The sequence below is a fragment of the Rhinichthys klamathensis genome, unplaced genomic scaffold (genome assembly GCF_029890125.1).
Source record: "Rhinichthys klamathensis goyatoka isolate OS25496 unplaced genomic scaffold, OSU_Roscu_1.1 h1tg000035l_1, whole genome shotgun sequence".
Lineage (NCBI taxonomy): Eukaryota > Metazoa > Chordata > Actinopteri > Cypriniformes > Leuciscidae > Rhinichthys > Rhinichthys klamathensis.
Window position 1 is genome coordinate 2,348,695 of NW_026606583.1, and position 16,723 is coordinate 2,365,417.

Here is a 16,723-nt window from a genome sequence, read left to right on the forward strand (position 1 = left end):
ATGCTTCAAGTATATTTTCTATACATTTCTATTAGATTTTTTTTCCTGAATTGATGAATTGCACAGGTGAATCTTGAATTTCTTTAATTTAAAGGAATGTTTAAATGTTAAGTATTAGATCAACCAATCAACCAGTTCTCTTAAATACTGTAGCTCAGTCAGAGATGCATTTCATGATTGTTCAATTGGAAAGCATTTAGACAGAGCAAAACACAGATCTACAATTTCTTACAATGGAAGAACAACAATTAAGGAAACAAACAGGGTAATCAGCCGTGAAGAAGAAGAGGAGTGAGGATATGAAAGGGTATGGGAGGGAAAACAGAGGAAGAGGTAAGGCAAAGGACATGTTTCTGATGAAATAAGGACCACTGTGGACCATGTCCTCAATCATGACCTTACAATGGCTGAATGCTAGGAGAATAACTATTTCCTCAATCATTCAAGCATTTCGTAGACAGTATGTATTTCAACAATGTGCACTGTACTCTAATACTGTACTCCATATTACAGTAGCATATTACATTGGCATTTTACTGTATATAGTAAATATACAGATACATATCACAAACAAAAATACACATGTACTGTATGCTGTGTATGTATCTTGTCTTCTGCTTTTACTGTATATATCGCAATGGCATTGTACGGGAGGAGGAAGCTGGTAGTCAACGAGGTGCGAAAGCAGGAGGAGAGGATGAGGTGTATAAAGGCCATTTCCCAGGCCAGGCAGGGAGAGTGGATGAGATGGGAGAGTGTGGAACAACGCAAGATGGGCTGGCAAGACCTTTGGTCAATGGAAGAGAGTAGGATCAGTTTCCTTATTAGGTCAACATGTGATGTTCTTCCATCACCGCAGAACCTAAACCTCTGGGTATCCCTCTTGTCCTTTGTGTTCATCACCTGCCACACTAAGGCACATTTTGACAGGATGTAAGGTGGCTCTTAGCCAAGGTCGGTTTACTTGGCGCCATGACCAAGTACTGCGATGTTTGGCTTTAGCATTGGAAGGCAAGTGTAGTATGACCAATAAGTTGCCGCCTGTTCTAGCAAAGCATTACACACAGAAGACAATATTCCTCCGCCCAGGCGAGCAACCACCAAGAAAAGGTGTTAACACCAATTCTCGCCCAGGACAACTGGAAGCTGCTAGACTGGAAAATGCTGGCTGATCTTCATCAACGGCTTATTTTTCCACCTGAGATTGCCACCACTAACCTTCGACCAGATATTGTCTTGTGGTCTGGATCAGCATGCCTTGTTCACCTGATAAAGTTAACAGTGCCATGGGAGGATGCTGTAGATGAGAGGAAGAAACTGCGGTATGCTCATCTTGCCACTGAAGCAGAACAGCGAGGATGGAGAGTCCGGGTTTATCCAGTGAAAGGGGGTTGTCAAGGATTCGCACAACCCGGTTTCTCAGAGACGTCGTATTCAGTGGCCAAGAGTTGCGTCGCACAGTGAAGAACTTCTCTGAAGCAGCAGAGAGGAGCAGCAACTGGCTGCCACACTACGGTTTCGAAGAATTCTTGAAAAACTTGAAGAGTCTGTTGGATTATTTGTATAGTTTGCATAGTTATTACAATTCCGTGTACTGTATTTTTGCGTGAATGAGGATTTGTGTTGGACAGATATTGTTGTGTTTTACGGTAGGTACGGTAGAATGAACCGTTGCCACTGAACCTGCATTAACGACGACAGTGGGGCTCCGACAGCCTTAGTCAAACGGGTTGGCGCGTATGGTCGGGTTGCGGTGAGATTGTGGCGTTAGAGATTGTGGTTAGGTCACATCAAGGGTTTATGCCACTGAACTACGAGGAAAGAGCAACCTCAGCAGCAGGAGGGATCACAATAGAAAGAAAGAAACGCTGATGTACAGGTAAGTAAGCTGGGCTGAGTTGAGTGGGGGATGGAGGGGGGGGTGACTCTGTCGAGAATCACTGTCGAGCCCTCTTGAGGTGTTGTGGGCTACTTGAAGACCCCAGAGATGTACCCTACTCGGCTCAATCCAGACGGTTGTCATGCTGATCCGCTAAGGAGACCGCACTGTGGTGGATCCCCGGAGCCAGCATCGCAGCCGTTGTGTGTGGTGACGTGCCAGGAAATACACTTCAGCCATTAACACCAGACAGAAGGATATTCACATCACAATATGGAAGGAAGCGTAAATGGATGGAGACGCATAGTTACTGTAAAGCTACGTCTTAGTTGGTCCTTATCTTGGCGAAAGCCGAGTGCAAATCAGCATGAAGTTTTAACATACTCTCGTGTAATGGAAATAATAATTACAGTAAGAGACCATGGCCCAAAAATCATGGTAGTCCAAGTACATTGAAAATAGTCGGTATAGAACATGTTCCTAAGTCAAAAAGAGGGTAAATAAGAATCCCATATACAGTAATATGTAAATTTGTACTGTTAAAATGTATATATGCCATATACAGAAAAGGTGCAGTCTTCTGCTTTTCAATCATTGTCATTCAATCAATAGTCATAGTTTACATCTGACAACACTAAGACTATTTTAGTCAACAATGACACAAGGACTAATAATTTTGATGGCACTGATATGTTCATTGATGTACATACTTACTTTTGAGAGATGAACTAAGGATTTTGAGCAAGTTACAGGCTTTTAATCCATTGTGTGGTGCTATTTGAACGAATTGTTTTGAGAAATGAACTTACTTACAAATGTTAAGGATGATTTGAGAAATGTACCAAAGCGACTGTGAAAAACTGTATTCGTGGGTAAAAAATAGATTTTGATCTTTCTGATTTGTAAGAGAATTCTTCTGTCAGAATAGACATAAAAAAGAACAAATAAATGCTGTAATGGTCAGTATAACTTTTGGAATGACATATTAATTACGTAAAATAATTGTTTATTTTATTTAATTCATTCATTTGTTCTCATTTTGCACTCTGGTGTTAATCTAAACTAAAGAATGCAGATAATTCAGGCCAGAAGATTACTCATGTCAATGATTCTCTATAATGTCTAGCCCAGTACGGAGCACAGCTTGCCAGGATGATAAACACAATCATTGACTCACCACTAAAGGCATTACCTTGTGAAAAAAAGTGCCATCTCACCAATCTAATCCAAATGTCTTATGGCGTTTGCAAATGGATCCTTTGAAGAATAATGTGTGAAAGAAGCAGGCGGTGAATAAAAAATAGAGATGATGCCATTAAGCCACAAATAATCTCGAAACTGTCAGTGGATGGTGAAAGAACTGAAGTGCGGTTGTTAGTTTATAGTTCGAGGTCACTAGCCTGGGAAATGAGACCATCTGCAGAGATGAAACCTGAGCACTCAAGACTTATTAAACAATTGATGCATTTTAATATCACATGACCCTTTTGACTGCTGACGATTGTGCTGCTCTAGAGTGCTCGATTAAATGAATGATACTCCTACATGGCTTGACATATGATTAGGTTCTTGACATTGTGTAGCATAAAGATGCATGACAAATTTTTCTTATTTGTTGAGGGACAGATTTGCATACCTGCATCACAGTAAACACAGACCTCAGTCATTGGTCTGGTCTGTGGCTTGGACTATGGATACCTGTCTACTCAGTACTCACCCGAGATGTTTACCTTCTGTGATTTCTCCAAGTTCCTGTATTACTTGTTTCCTTGTCTGTTCTCCATCTTCAGCGTCCCTCCAGGGTTCCCGCTATCCTGTAAGACAAAGACATTATCAATCTAATGGCAACCAAAAGATGTGTGTATTTGGATACACTGTAAACCCGAATAAGTTGGCAAAACTGAAAAAAAAAATTGGGTAATCCGTTTACCGTAAGTTAAGAAATTTAAAGTTTAAGTAAGCATAACTTGCAGATTTTTATTTTGCACTCATATATTTTAATTGATCTTAACTTGAAATATTTGAGTAAACTAATTCATACATTTAACTTAAAATTATCATGTAATCTCAATTTAAATATTTTTAGTAGTAGACACTTGGCTAGCTTTAACTAGCTAATTCAATAAATGCTATCTTGCTAATTGGTATCACAATGCTTTTAACATATATCTGTTCTCAAACTGAGCTCATGCTCCACTCGTCACCATGATTTTAATCATACAAAAAAAACAGCATAACAGAAACTCTTCTAAACTAACATAGCAAAACATTAAACACTACTAAATCTCCCTAATCTTGCACCAAATACATTATATAACTTCATTTTAGCATTTACTCTCCCTTTTGAGTGTCATGGCAAAGCATGCTGGGAAATAGAAATCCCAGCCCAGTTTCAGTTAAATTTCAGTTTGTCTAAATTAAAAGAAACAAGTTCATGAAGCTCAAAACAATTCCGATCACTTAAAATGTGACACTTTTGTGAATGCAAAAGAAAAAGAAAGTTCTAAATACTCAAAAAAGTTCATTTGATTGAACTAATTTGTTTAATTTGAGTTGGCTTTACTCAAACCAATTAATTATTTTTAACGCTATGGGTTTACATACTGACCAATTGAAGTAAAATCCTTTCTCAGCTCCTGCAAACAAAGACTGGAATACTTGCACTGCACATTGTTTGTTGTCTATACCCTGTTTTGGACACTGTTCAATAAAAGCTTTGAGGTGTTAATCATCCTCTCTCTCTCTCTTGAGTCTGATATCTCAATGCCAAAGTGATTGAGAAAAACTGTATTAAGTTATACGTTCAATTCTTGAGCCTAGACCTGCTTCTTTACAAAATGTCATAAGATTTGATGTTATTCCCTCATGTTCCATGTAGTGAATGCTGCTTTTAATAACAAAAATGGATAAATGACAGGAAAATTATTATGCAAATTCTTGAAATTTGCATAATCATTTACATTTAACATGTCATTTAGGCAGTGGAAAGGAGTGATAAAAACACTATTTGTGAAGGATGACACTTGATAGCAAACGATCATCACTGTCACCATCAAATGCAATGAGCTTATTGAGTGGAGGATAAACTAGACCACTGCAGTGCATTTAGATCGGGCATTGCTATGATGGAGGGAAAGTAATAAATATGTGGGCGAAATCAATTTGTTCCATCAGATGTGATGGAGATGAATCTGTTTGCAAGACAGTGACGCTCAAATCGCATCATGTGCCTTCCTACCTTACTCAAGAAATGGTCTTTTAATGTCTGATATAATGAACAAATCATTATTAGTTCTCAAATTAGTCATGTTGTAGGCTGAAGCTGACATGTCAGTGATGTGAATAAGTGAATAAAAACACTTTGACAGCAGGCCTGTTATGTAAGTCTGTTCATCACTGCTGCTTGGTAGATTGGAACACAATGTGTTAGTTTTGAGGTGTGTGAAGATATAAGGCTTTTTGTTCATAAATATTAACATAGCAAAGGCAAATGTTCATTCATTGTATCATCCATTCAAAGTGTCATATAAAATGTAATAATAGGCATAAAAACACAATAGAAACAAATTTCTTTAAGAAAACATTGTAAGGTGGCCTTGAGTGGCTTATTGCTTTTATAAATGGTGGCAACAGCAATAAGATAAGACACAAATGTTGAAAAGATAATTACATTAATTCATATGAACGATTCTTCTGCCAAGTGAAATAGCTCATTAGCCTCTACATGTGGCTGTTTATAGCAACAGCTTCCAACATGACTAATGAAATCAGATATTATAGACGGAACTAATCATTTTATAATGTTTTAACATTATAAATGTGCTGCAACTATCGTACCTGCAAAATCACTGTAAAAAGTGACAAGCATTTGATTGAACTGATTCGATGATATATAATATACCAATTCTGTAATTTAGATATTGTCTGTTAACTGACAAAGCATTAAGTAAATATAAATAGAACTGCGTTCAGTGTGCGAATCTGAAAATATTTTAGTCAGGATTGGTACATGATGTCTGGAATATGTGTTCATGACTGAAAATACATCTTCATGATCTTGTTTATACATCTCTACATTTGGTTGGTAACTGTCAGATGTGAGAAAAAGAAAGCGAGAGAGATTTTTGTGTGTGTTCCCATTATTCTTCCTGTATGGTGGCTATTTGCCTTTAAAGGCGTGAAACAGCATCACACACTAAAAACGTTTAATTTATTATTTATTAGGTAAATAAGGGCTTTTCATTTACATTTATTGTTTTTATATACAATACTTATACTTCTTATATAATAACTCTTATCCACAAATAATATTTTGGGCATATTTAGAATTATAAAAAACATTTTATTTCATTTCTCATTGTATTTAGATAGTCAGACCTCAGACGTGACACTGCTGACAGACCCAGTTAAGTTATAACGTTCTCTAAAATTAATATGCAATTTATACTTTAAAATATGAATCTACATATCACATCTAGACAATAGCATGTGACTTTTTAAGGTATGCATAAGGTATAGCCTATATCAGTAGATAGATAGATGATAGATAGATAGATAGATAGATAGATAGATAGATAGATAGATAGATAGATAGATAGATAGATAGATAGATAGATAGATAGATAGATAGATAGATAGATAGATAGATAGATAGATAGATAGATAGATAGATAGATAGATGGATGGATGGATGGATGGATGGATGGATGGATAGATGACAGACACAAAGACATATGTATAGTTAAGCTGGACTTCTCTAATATTTATATATGTAATTTTTCCTTAAAAATATGAATCTACATATTACATCTAGACAACAGCATGTGGTTTTTATGTATGCATAAGAGATAGATAGATAGATAGATAGATAGATAGATAGATAGATAGATAGATAGATAGATAGATAGATAGATAGATAGATAGATAGATAGATAGATAGATAGATAGATAGATAGATAGATAGATAGATAGATGGTTGGATAGATGACAGACCCAAAGACATATGTACAGTTAAGCTGCACTTCTCTAATATTTATGTAATTTTTCCTTAAAAATATTAATCTACATATTACATCTAGAAAACAGCATGTGTTTTTTATGTATATGCATAAGAGATATAGATATATAGATAGATGGATAGATGACAGACCCAAAGACATATTAAGCTGCACTTCTCTAATATTAATATATGTAAATTATACGAATCTTCATATTACATCTAGACAACAGCATCTGATTTTTTAATGTATGCATAAGTGATAGATTTTTCTATCCTTTGGTGAATCATTGCTCTTTTATCATGTTCCTGAGGGGTGGGGGCGTTATGGAGATCCTCAATAAGCGGATGGTCAGATGAAATGGCACACAGAGGAAACATGAACTCCTCGAGCATTTACAGCACACTCGGACGCTTGTTCCCTAACAACTTTTCTCTTTGGGGGCATCTCCAGAAGAACTGGACCACCCATGATTTGACGCCTTTCTCCATCGACTTTCTGTTTGCGGGCCATGAACCGGACACTATAGTTTTAATGGTGATGTATGTGCTATCATTCGTGACCGGACTGGTGGGGAATATAATGGCTCTGTGGGTCCTGACGCGCCGGAGGAATCGCTTGTCTGGAGCGTCAGCCACCAGGAGACTCCTGGTCAACCTGGCGGTGTGCGACATGATGGTGGTGTGCGTCTGCATGCCGGTTAATTTAGGACTTCAGGTGTACAACGCCTGGGTGTTTGGAGAGTTTCTGTGTCGAGCTGTGCCGTTCGTTCAAGCGGTATCAGTCTCGGCCAGTGTTCTGAGTCTGGCCGCGATCAGTTTGAACAGATACTACAGCGTCCACAGTCCCCTGCACGCCAGATCTTTCTTCACGACCAGCAGAATGATATGCATGATAGCTGTGGTGTGGATCGTATCTTCTGCACTATGTTTGCCGTTGTTTTTCATGAACACGACTAAGACGCTTTCCCTACTAGACGGGCTGCATACAGTGACTGTGTGCGTGGAGAGCTGGTCTAAAATCAAACTGCGCCAGGGTTACAACTTTTTGCTCTTCTGCGCGTTGTATGGATTCCCGGTGGTCTTTAACCTGGTCATTTGCTTTTTGACCGGTTGGAAATTGAGTAGAGGAGGCACATCATCAATATCAGATCCAAACCAGCTAGCGCAAACCTCTTCAAGATCGCGCCTGAAGACGCGCAAGAGGATCGCCAAAATGGTCTTTGCGCTCGTGTTGCTGTTCACTTTCTCCTGGCTGCCGCTTTATGCCGTGGACATCTGGATCGACTCCAACATTCCCAGCTCCCCTGATCGAAACGACGAGCTGAGCAACGTCGAACATCATTGGATTCTCCAGAGCAGACCCTTTGCGCAATGGCTGGGTCTCACCAACTCATCCCTCAATCCTCTTTGCTACTGCTTCATCGGAAACTTGTACAGATCGGCCAAAAGGTTCAGAGAGAGCTACAGAGAGAAGATTTCATCTGTCATGAGTTTGACCAATAGGTCTTCGATAAGAAATTCTGCCTCTAAAATCCAGCAGCGCAACTCTGGCTCGTCTGCGAGATTTTCTTCAGAAACAAGGAGCTACACTGTGTTCAGACTGACCAGAAGTAAAAGCGTGTCTGCAACGACTGTGTGTGAGAGTATTTAACTGAGAATCAATGTAATACAGACTTGAAACAATCATGGAAATATGAAAAAGGTGACAGTTATTGTTAACTGTTACAGTTAGTAACAGTTATTAACTATTATAAAGTGTTACTGTGAATTATAGGCTATATCTTGGCTATTTTGTCTATTTCTTTTGTAATTATTTTCTGTTAAATAAACGAATACCAGATTTGTTCTGAAAACAGTCAATATGAGTGGAAAATTGCAAACCCAGAATGTGAGGCTCAAGCCAGGATTAATGGCACCGCTGAGGGCTTTAGCCCTGACGTGTGGTTGTCTGTTATTCCACCAGCTCCTCCCCACCAGAAAGATCACATAAATATTCCTACTGTTATACTGTACATTTTGATCACTGCACCACATTTACAGTCTTAAGATACAAGAAATGTAGCTATATACCTCCTATATTTGGTGGGCAGAACAGTTCAACACTCTTAAAAATAAAGGTTCTTTACTGGTATATTGTAGATCCATGCGTCATCACAGTTCACCATGCGTTTTTCCCCAGCTAGAGAACATTCTCAGAACTTTGGCCCTTTTTTCAGTAACATTAATGGAACGTTCGTTCAAAGTTATCTGATGTTCTCAAAACGTTAGCACAAAAACGTTATGGTTTTTCAAAAGTAACATTCCCATAATGTCCAACGCTATCTCACGACCAATTCGTCCGAATTTGACGAGTGATTAAAAGATGGCTAATTCGTACGACCTCATTCGTACAAATTTGTACGATTTGTCTAAACCCACGTGATGGGTAGGTTTAGGGGCGGGGTCAGGGGTAGGTCATTCGTACGAATTCATGGAATTCATACGAATTGGGCAACTCGTCAAATATGTACGTTTTAGCAAAAATCGTACTAATTCGTACGAGTGAGGTCGTAAGAATTGTTACGAATTAGCCATCTTTTAATCACTCGTCAAATTCAGAATGATAAAATGTAATGTTTCCTTAACATTTGTATAATTCTTTATCAAACATTTAGAAAACGTTCAGAGAACATTCAGAATGTTTTCATAACGTAATGGGAACCTCAGCAAAACTTTCTTAGAACATTTTTTTTAAAAAAATATATATTTTGTTAGCTGGGTTGTGGTTCAAAATGTTCTTTAAAATATTCTAAAATCTAATAAAAAAAATTTTTTATTTTAATAAGAACTGCTCACTGGAAAGGTTATTTGGGGAACCAAAACTGATTCTTGGTATCGCTGTGAAAACCCCCTTTTGGAACCTTATCAATGACAAATTAGAAATGAACAATAATGATGTTGTTTCAGTGTTTGCCATCACATAAGCTAAACTTTGAGGGAAAAAATTAATCTGTCGGAGAGTAATGGATTTAGTTAATTACCCTCTTCCATAGTACACTAATATAGATAATAATTTGATGCCACTAAGATGGAGCACAGACAGTGAATAATAACCCAGTAATTTTGACAAACAGATCTCTTTAATTTTCTGTGCAATTTAATTAATTTTGCATTAATCAGGACAAATGGCATTTTAAGATTATCCTCAAGAGCAACAGATTTTCTGTGCATGAAGATGTGATCTTCTGTGCAAGCATGCTGGCTATATTCAGAAATAATAATTAAGGCAGCTTTGCATCATTAACTGAAAACTGACTGTGCATAATTTGCTTAAATTAATCCAGGCAAGATACATCAATAGATCAGAACATATGCGTGCTGATTGTTGTAAATGTGACATAAGCAACACTTTAGGTGCTGATGCTCTTTTAAATACCCGAATAAGCCTTGTAATGCTCTGCATTCAACTCATTTGATTGTTTTCGAGACAAAACATAGCATTTCATTTTCAATTAAACAGTAAAACGATGGTGTTGCCAGGATAATATTGGGTCTTTTAAGCTTAGAATACACATACATCAACAATAGGAGAAATATAATAGTCTCTCTTGATATCTCTGCCTTGCAAAATAGAAAAATTATGTTTAAATGTAAAAACATTGCATTTGAATAATGTGTTGTTTCATGCTTGATAAAGCAATTCAAATCTTCTTGTTTGAAGCACAGAAAGATTTTTGCAAATCTGTTGTTGCAAATATATGACAGCTTTTTTCTCTTACACGAGTGCTGAATAGCCCTGAATTATTATCATTTTTTACACTTTTCACCGTTTATAGGCGGTGGAAATAGAGGGACTAAGACCATTTTGCTCTAAAAGATCTCAAGAGTGTCCTATGATTGCATTTATTTAAACTGAATGTCTAGCACAAATGGCCTCCCATCAGTCATTCAAAATAAATGAGTGCTATAATGGATGTAGTGCCTCTGTTAATAACCTCAAAGAGCTTTGTGCTGTCAACAATTCAGCCCCGTTTCAAAGCAAAAGGAACATCGGTTACTGCAGCTTAATAATTCACACCTCATGAACCTATATAACAAAGGCCGGATAACAATCTGTCCTCAAAGTAATGTATATGTAAAGTAGCAATTTGACCTTTTCATTTCAGGCACAGGTACTGTGTGTGGAATGTGGATTGTGTTTAGTTAGTTAACCGCTTCCTTCAAAACCTACAATTATAGACTATCGTAGATTATTGCAACCAGTCACATTTGAATAAAATATCCAAGGAAGCAGAGTTGTAAAGTATTGGAGAAAATTTAATTACTGTAATTAGTTACTGTAGGCTACATAAGTATCTTTTTGGCTACGTTGTAGTTTGAGTATAACAAATATTAGACACTTTTACTCTCTTGACCACATTTTTGAATGACTATATACTCTTTACTCCAATACATTTGTGATATAGGCTAATGCAATTGGTCATTTCATTTTGCATGGCACCTAACTTTTTCTGCAGCAGTTTATTTCTGCTAAGAAAGAAGCGATATAGCCATCTGCAGGGCATTGAAGGCAGGTACTATATTTTGTGCGTTTTTGCCAGCCCATTCTCATCCCTAGGCGTCATGAAACTGACGCCTTGGGAATCATTTTGACCATGCTTCAATATTTGACGCTTTAGGCACCCTTTAGCGTCAGTTACATGACGCGATCCTAGGGCGTCATCTCACTGACGCTTTACCTTTAACGTCAGTTGGATGACGCTATCTAATCCTAACCCTACCCCAGACCTAAATCTACCCACGTCATCTAACTGACGCTAAAGGTAAAGCATCAGTAGATGACGCCCTAGGATCGCGTCATGTAACTGACGCTAAAGGGTGCCTAAAGCGTCGAATATTGAAGCATGGTCAAAATTGTCATTTTAGTGACGCCTTGGGATGAGAATGCGTGGTTTTTGCCCAAACTCACAAGTCTACTTTATGCGAATGCAACTGCATTAGGTAATTGTGAATCGCAGGTGTTTCACATATCTGAGATGTGGAAACCAGCCCTTCCAGTGCAAATAGGCTTTGACTATTTCATTTGACTTAACATTATTTTAATTATTCGATATTTTGATAAAACTCTTGAAGAGACGTCTTTGTGGGATGTAGGTTATTTGCCCTTTTTGAGCTCTCGAACTTAACCGAGACTTGAGTGTTTGTTGACCTTTAAAAGGCTGTTGTTACGACCTTTTTGATTTTAGAAAATAAACATGTGATTGCTCTCCTCACAAATTACCTGTTTCGTTTTTCACTGGCATGTCTCGGTGTTCAGGACTAGTGCATCTTTGAGCCTATTCAGGACGAGTAAAATAGGCTACTTAAAGTCCCCATGAAATCAAAAATGGATTTTTTTGGCTTTTAGTACATGTTATAGCTTGCTGTTATGTACACTCATCTAAAGGATTATTAGGAACACCTGTTCAATTTCTCATTAATGCTGTCATAATGTGGGTCTTGTGTCCTGTCATGTTTAGTGTCATTAGTGTCTTGTCATTAGTTATCCCAGGTGTTTCTTGTTATCCACGCCCCCTTGTTATCCTGTCTGCTCGTTTGTCTCTGATTATTTAAGCCCTGTGTTTCTGCCCTGTCTTTGTCAGTTATTGAATGAATGTTTTTACGTACCACGAGTGTCTTGTCTGTTCTGAGTTTAGTCTGCATTATTAAAGTCTACTGCTGCATTTAGATCCGACTACCGCCTTTGCTTCCACGCAATTCGTGACAGAATAACTGACCTCCCAGGATCTAGCAGTTAGGAGAAGAACTCACCGCATCGTGATCCAGCAGCCATGCCAACCTGGAGTCCTGATGTCCAGATTCTCCGTCTCCGTCAAGAGAATCGCTCCATAGAACGGTACGTCGCGGATTTCATTGAACTGGCGCATCTCGTGCAAATGAGCACCCAGGGCTTGAAAATCTTCTTCCGCGGGGGATTATCGGAACCACTCCGGTCTCAGATGCCCGAACCTGATCCGCACGGGTCTTTAGAGTGGTATATCGACCTGGCCCTGTTGTGGAGCAGCTCTTCGTTTACCGTGGGCGAGGAGGAGAAGCACCCTGAACCTGCAGTATCCCCTCAGACCACGCTCCACGTCTTGCCAGCAATCAAGCCAGCCACCGGATCGGTCTATGGCCGTACGGGACCGATCTCCAGCGTGGCTGATCCTCCTATGAGGTCTGCGCGTGCTGCCAGGAAGACCATCATTCCAGGGTCCCACCATGTCGAACCTGCGCTTCACCCCAGCCCTGCCGAGACCACGCTCCGCAAACCCGCGCTTCTCGCCCGCTCAGCCGAACCCGCACGTCGCTTCTGCCTCGACGAACCCGAGTCAAGTGAGTCAAGTCCCGAGTCAAGTGAGTCAAGTCCCGAGTCAAGTCCCGAGTCAAGTCCCGAGTCAAGTCCCGAGTCAAGTCCCGAGTCAAGTCCCGAGTCAAGTCCCGAGTCAAGTCCCGAGTCAAGTGAGCCGAGTGCCGAGTCAAGTGAGCCGTGTGCCGAATCAAGTGAATCAAGTGCCGTGTCAAGTGAATCAAGTGAATCGAGTGAGTCAAGTGCTGAATCTAGCCAAGTGAAAGTATCTAGACCAGTGACTCGCCGTCGCAGGAGGAGAAGGAGGACTCGTTTGGTTCGCCAGGCTCCGGTGGGTGTTCCCAGACGCCTCGCCCTGCCGGCCCCGCCTCTGCGCCTTTGCCCTGCCGGCCCCGCCTCTGTGCCTTTGCCCTGCCGGCCCCGCCTCTGCGCCTCGCCCTGCCGGCCCCGTCTCTGCTCTTCGCTCGGCCAATGTCTATGAAGCTCCATGAGACTGTCCCAGAGCCCGTTGCCAGCCCGGAGGTTGTCCCCCTAGGTTTTCCCAAGTATTTTTGGGGGGGGGGGGCCAAGGGTCCGGTGAAGAGACCATGAAGGCTGCGCCGCCATGGTCGTCTGCAGGGGCTTCACCACCCTGGCCTTCGCCTTGTCCTGCTCCGCCCTGGCCTTCGCCTCGTCCTGCTCCGCCCTGGCCTTCGCCTCGTCCTGCTCCGCCCTGGCCATCGCCTCGTCCGGCTCCGCCCTGGCCTTCGCCTCGTCTGGCTCCGCCCTGGCCTTCGCCTCGTCCGGCTCCGCCCTGGCCTTCACCTCGTCCTGCTCCGCCCTGGCCTTCGCCTCGTCCTGCTCCGCCCACGCTCTGCGGCCCAGGCCCGCCTTGCCTAGGTCCTGGTCCCGTTCCCCTGCACGGGCCTGGCCCTCCATCCCTCCCCCAAGACCACCTGTGCTTCACCGCCCTCCTGAACTTTTGTGGGTTTTTTTGTTTTGTTTTGTTGGGCGTCAGGAGCCGCCCTTAAGGGGGGGGTTATGTCATAATGTGGGTCTTGTGTCCTGTCATGTTTAGTGTCATTAGTGTCTTGTCATTAGTTATCCCAGGTGTTTCTTGTTATCCACGCCCCCTTGTTATCCTGTCTGCTCGTTTGTCTCTGATTATTTAAGCCCTGTGTTTCTGCCCTGTCTTTGTCAGTTATTGAATGAATGTTTTTACGTACCACGAGTGTCTTGTCTGTTCTGAGTTTAGTCTGCATTATTAAAGTCTACTGCTGCATTTAGATCCGACTACCGCCTTTGCTTCCACGCAATTCATGACAAATGCAATTATCTAATCAACCAATCACATGGCAGTTGCTTCAATGCATTTGGGGTGTGGTCCTGGTCAAGACAATCTCCTGAACTCCAAACTGAATGTCAGAATGGGAAAGAAAGGTGATTTAGGCAATTTTGAGCGTGGCATGGTTGTTGGTGCCAGACGGGCCGGTCTGAGTATTTCACAATCTGCTCAGTTACTGGGATTTTCACACACAACCATTTCTAGGGTTTACAAAGAATGGTGTGAAAAGGGAAAAACATCCAGTATGCGGCAGTCCTGTGGGCGAAAATGCCTTGTTGATGCTATAGAGATGATATAGAGGTCAGAGGAGAATGGGCCGACTGATTCAAGCTGATAGAAGAGCAACTTTGACTGAAATAACCACTCGTTACAACTGAGGTATGCAGCAAAGCATTTGTGAAGCCACAACACGCACAACCTTGAGGCGGATGGGCTACAACAGCAGAAGACCCCACCGGGTACCACTCATCTCCACTACAAATAGGAAAAAGAGGCTACAATTTACAAGAGCTCACCAAAATTGGACAGTTGAAGACTGGAAAAATGTTGCCTGGTCTGATGAGTCTCGATTTCTGTTGAGACATTCAGATGGTACAGTCAGAATTTGGCGTAAACAGAATGAGAACATGGATCCATCATGCCTTGTTACCACTGTGCAGGCTGGTGGTGGTGGTGTAATGGTGTGGGGGATGTTTTCTTGGCACACTTTAGGCCCCTTAGTGCCAATTGGGCATCGTTTAAATGCCACGGCCTACCTGAGCATTGTTTCTGACCATGTCCATCCCTTTATGGCCACCATGTACCCATCCTCTGATGGCTACTTCCAGCAGGATAATGCACCATGTCACAAAGCTCGAATCATTTCAAATTATTTTCTTGAACATGACAATGAGTTCACTGTACTAAAATGGCCCCCACAGTCACCAGATCTCAACCCAATAGAGCATCTTTGGGATGTGGTGGAACGGGAGCTTCGTGCCCTGGATGTGCATCCCACAAATCTCCGTCAACTGCAAGATGCTATCCTATCAATATGGGCCAACATTTCTAAAGAATGCTTTCAGCACCTTGTTGAATCAATGGCACGCAGAATTAAGGCAGTTCTGAAGGCAAAGGGGGTCAAACACAGTATTAGTATGGTGTTCCTAATAATCCTTTAGGTGTGTCTATGACCTAGTGTGCCCCAAAACAATGACAAAATTCTCATTTAGAAGATATAAACATTCAAAACTTACAGTCTCTCACTTCCGCCAATATGGATCACTCTGGATCACTCTGCACTTCAGCTTCTCATTCGATTTTCTGTCCAATCAAATGCTCTTGAATCTAAAGCGTCCCGCCCCCTACATTAGACGCTGAAGCTGCAGCTAAAATTGGTCACTTATTCACACATTTACAGTTTTCTACATGGTGAATGCCACATAGTGCATTATATAGGGGGTAGGGAACGATTCAGACAGTGTAAATATGCTTTCCATTGGGGTGAATGAAGTCTGGTTTCACGCGAACCGCTGCAGTGCCCATGTCTTCTCCGGTCCAGAAACATAGCAGACCACAAAATGTATCAGACCCATTTGACTTCTGCACAATGCTATATTTTAAAGCAATATGGAGGATATTAGGAGGAGAAACGGTTATAGAGGAGTGTACTGTGGCTTTATTGAGCTCAACGGCTCTGGCTGAGCTGTGATATAAACGCAACGCTATTGGCAATTTTGAAAAAGCGGAGTAGCTGTTCGATATGTCCTCTCCTGTTTTCCTGTTTCAGTGGAAATGACCTCAACACATAACGCTGCCCGTTCCAAGGCACTTCAGTGGGACTTTAGTACTGTTAAATTCTGATATTCTAAGACTTCTACTGAAGTCGTATTGGCATTTTCGCTGTAAGGTATCTGTACTTTTTCTCAAGTATGGTTTTCAGTAGGCTACTCTTTTCACACTCTTTAAATGAGTCTTTTTGTTATTCAGTGCGGTTGTTCATTACAGCCACGTTCTGAGGATGGAAGAGACACTTGTGAGCACACTCAATAAATTATAGTTTGCTTCCTCATCAGACTTTTGCTGCAGTCACACACTCTCATCTTGACATCTAAAGCTATCCATCTGTAAAACAAGAAATGGGCTTCTTACCTCGTATCTCTTAAGACCGGCTGCTGAGTCTAATTTAATGTGTCAGTCCACCCAATGGGTTCT

The 16,723-nt window shown here is 40.9% G+C and overlaps 1 protein-coding gene across 1 annotated transcript; it reads left to right on the forward strand.

Moving 5' to 3' along the window:
- The first annotated feature begins 7,174 nt into the window (after positions 1-7,174).
- LOC130080428 (neuropeptide SIFamide receptor) lies at positions 7,175-8,596 on the forward strand. The gene has a single exon (XM_056245776.1). It carries the CDS (start codon positions 7,237-7,239, stop codon positions 8,527-8,529), a length of 1,293 nt encoding a protein of 430 aa, XP_056101751.1. The 5' UTR covers positions 7,175-7,236; the 3' UTR covers positions 8,530-8,596.
- The last annotated feature ends 8,127 nt before the right edge of the window (positions 8,597-16,723 follow it).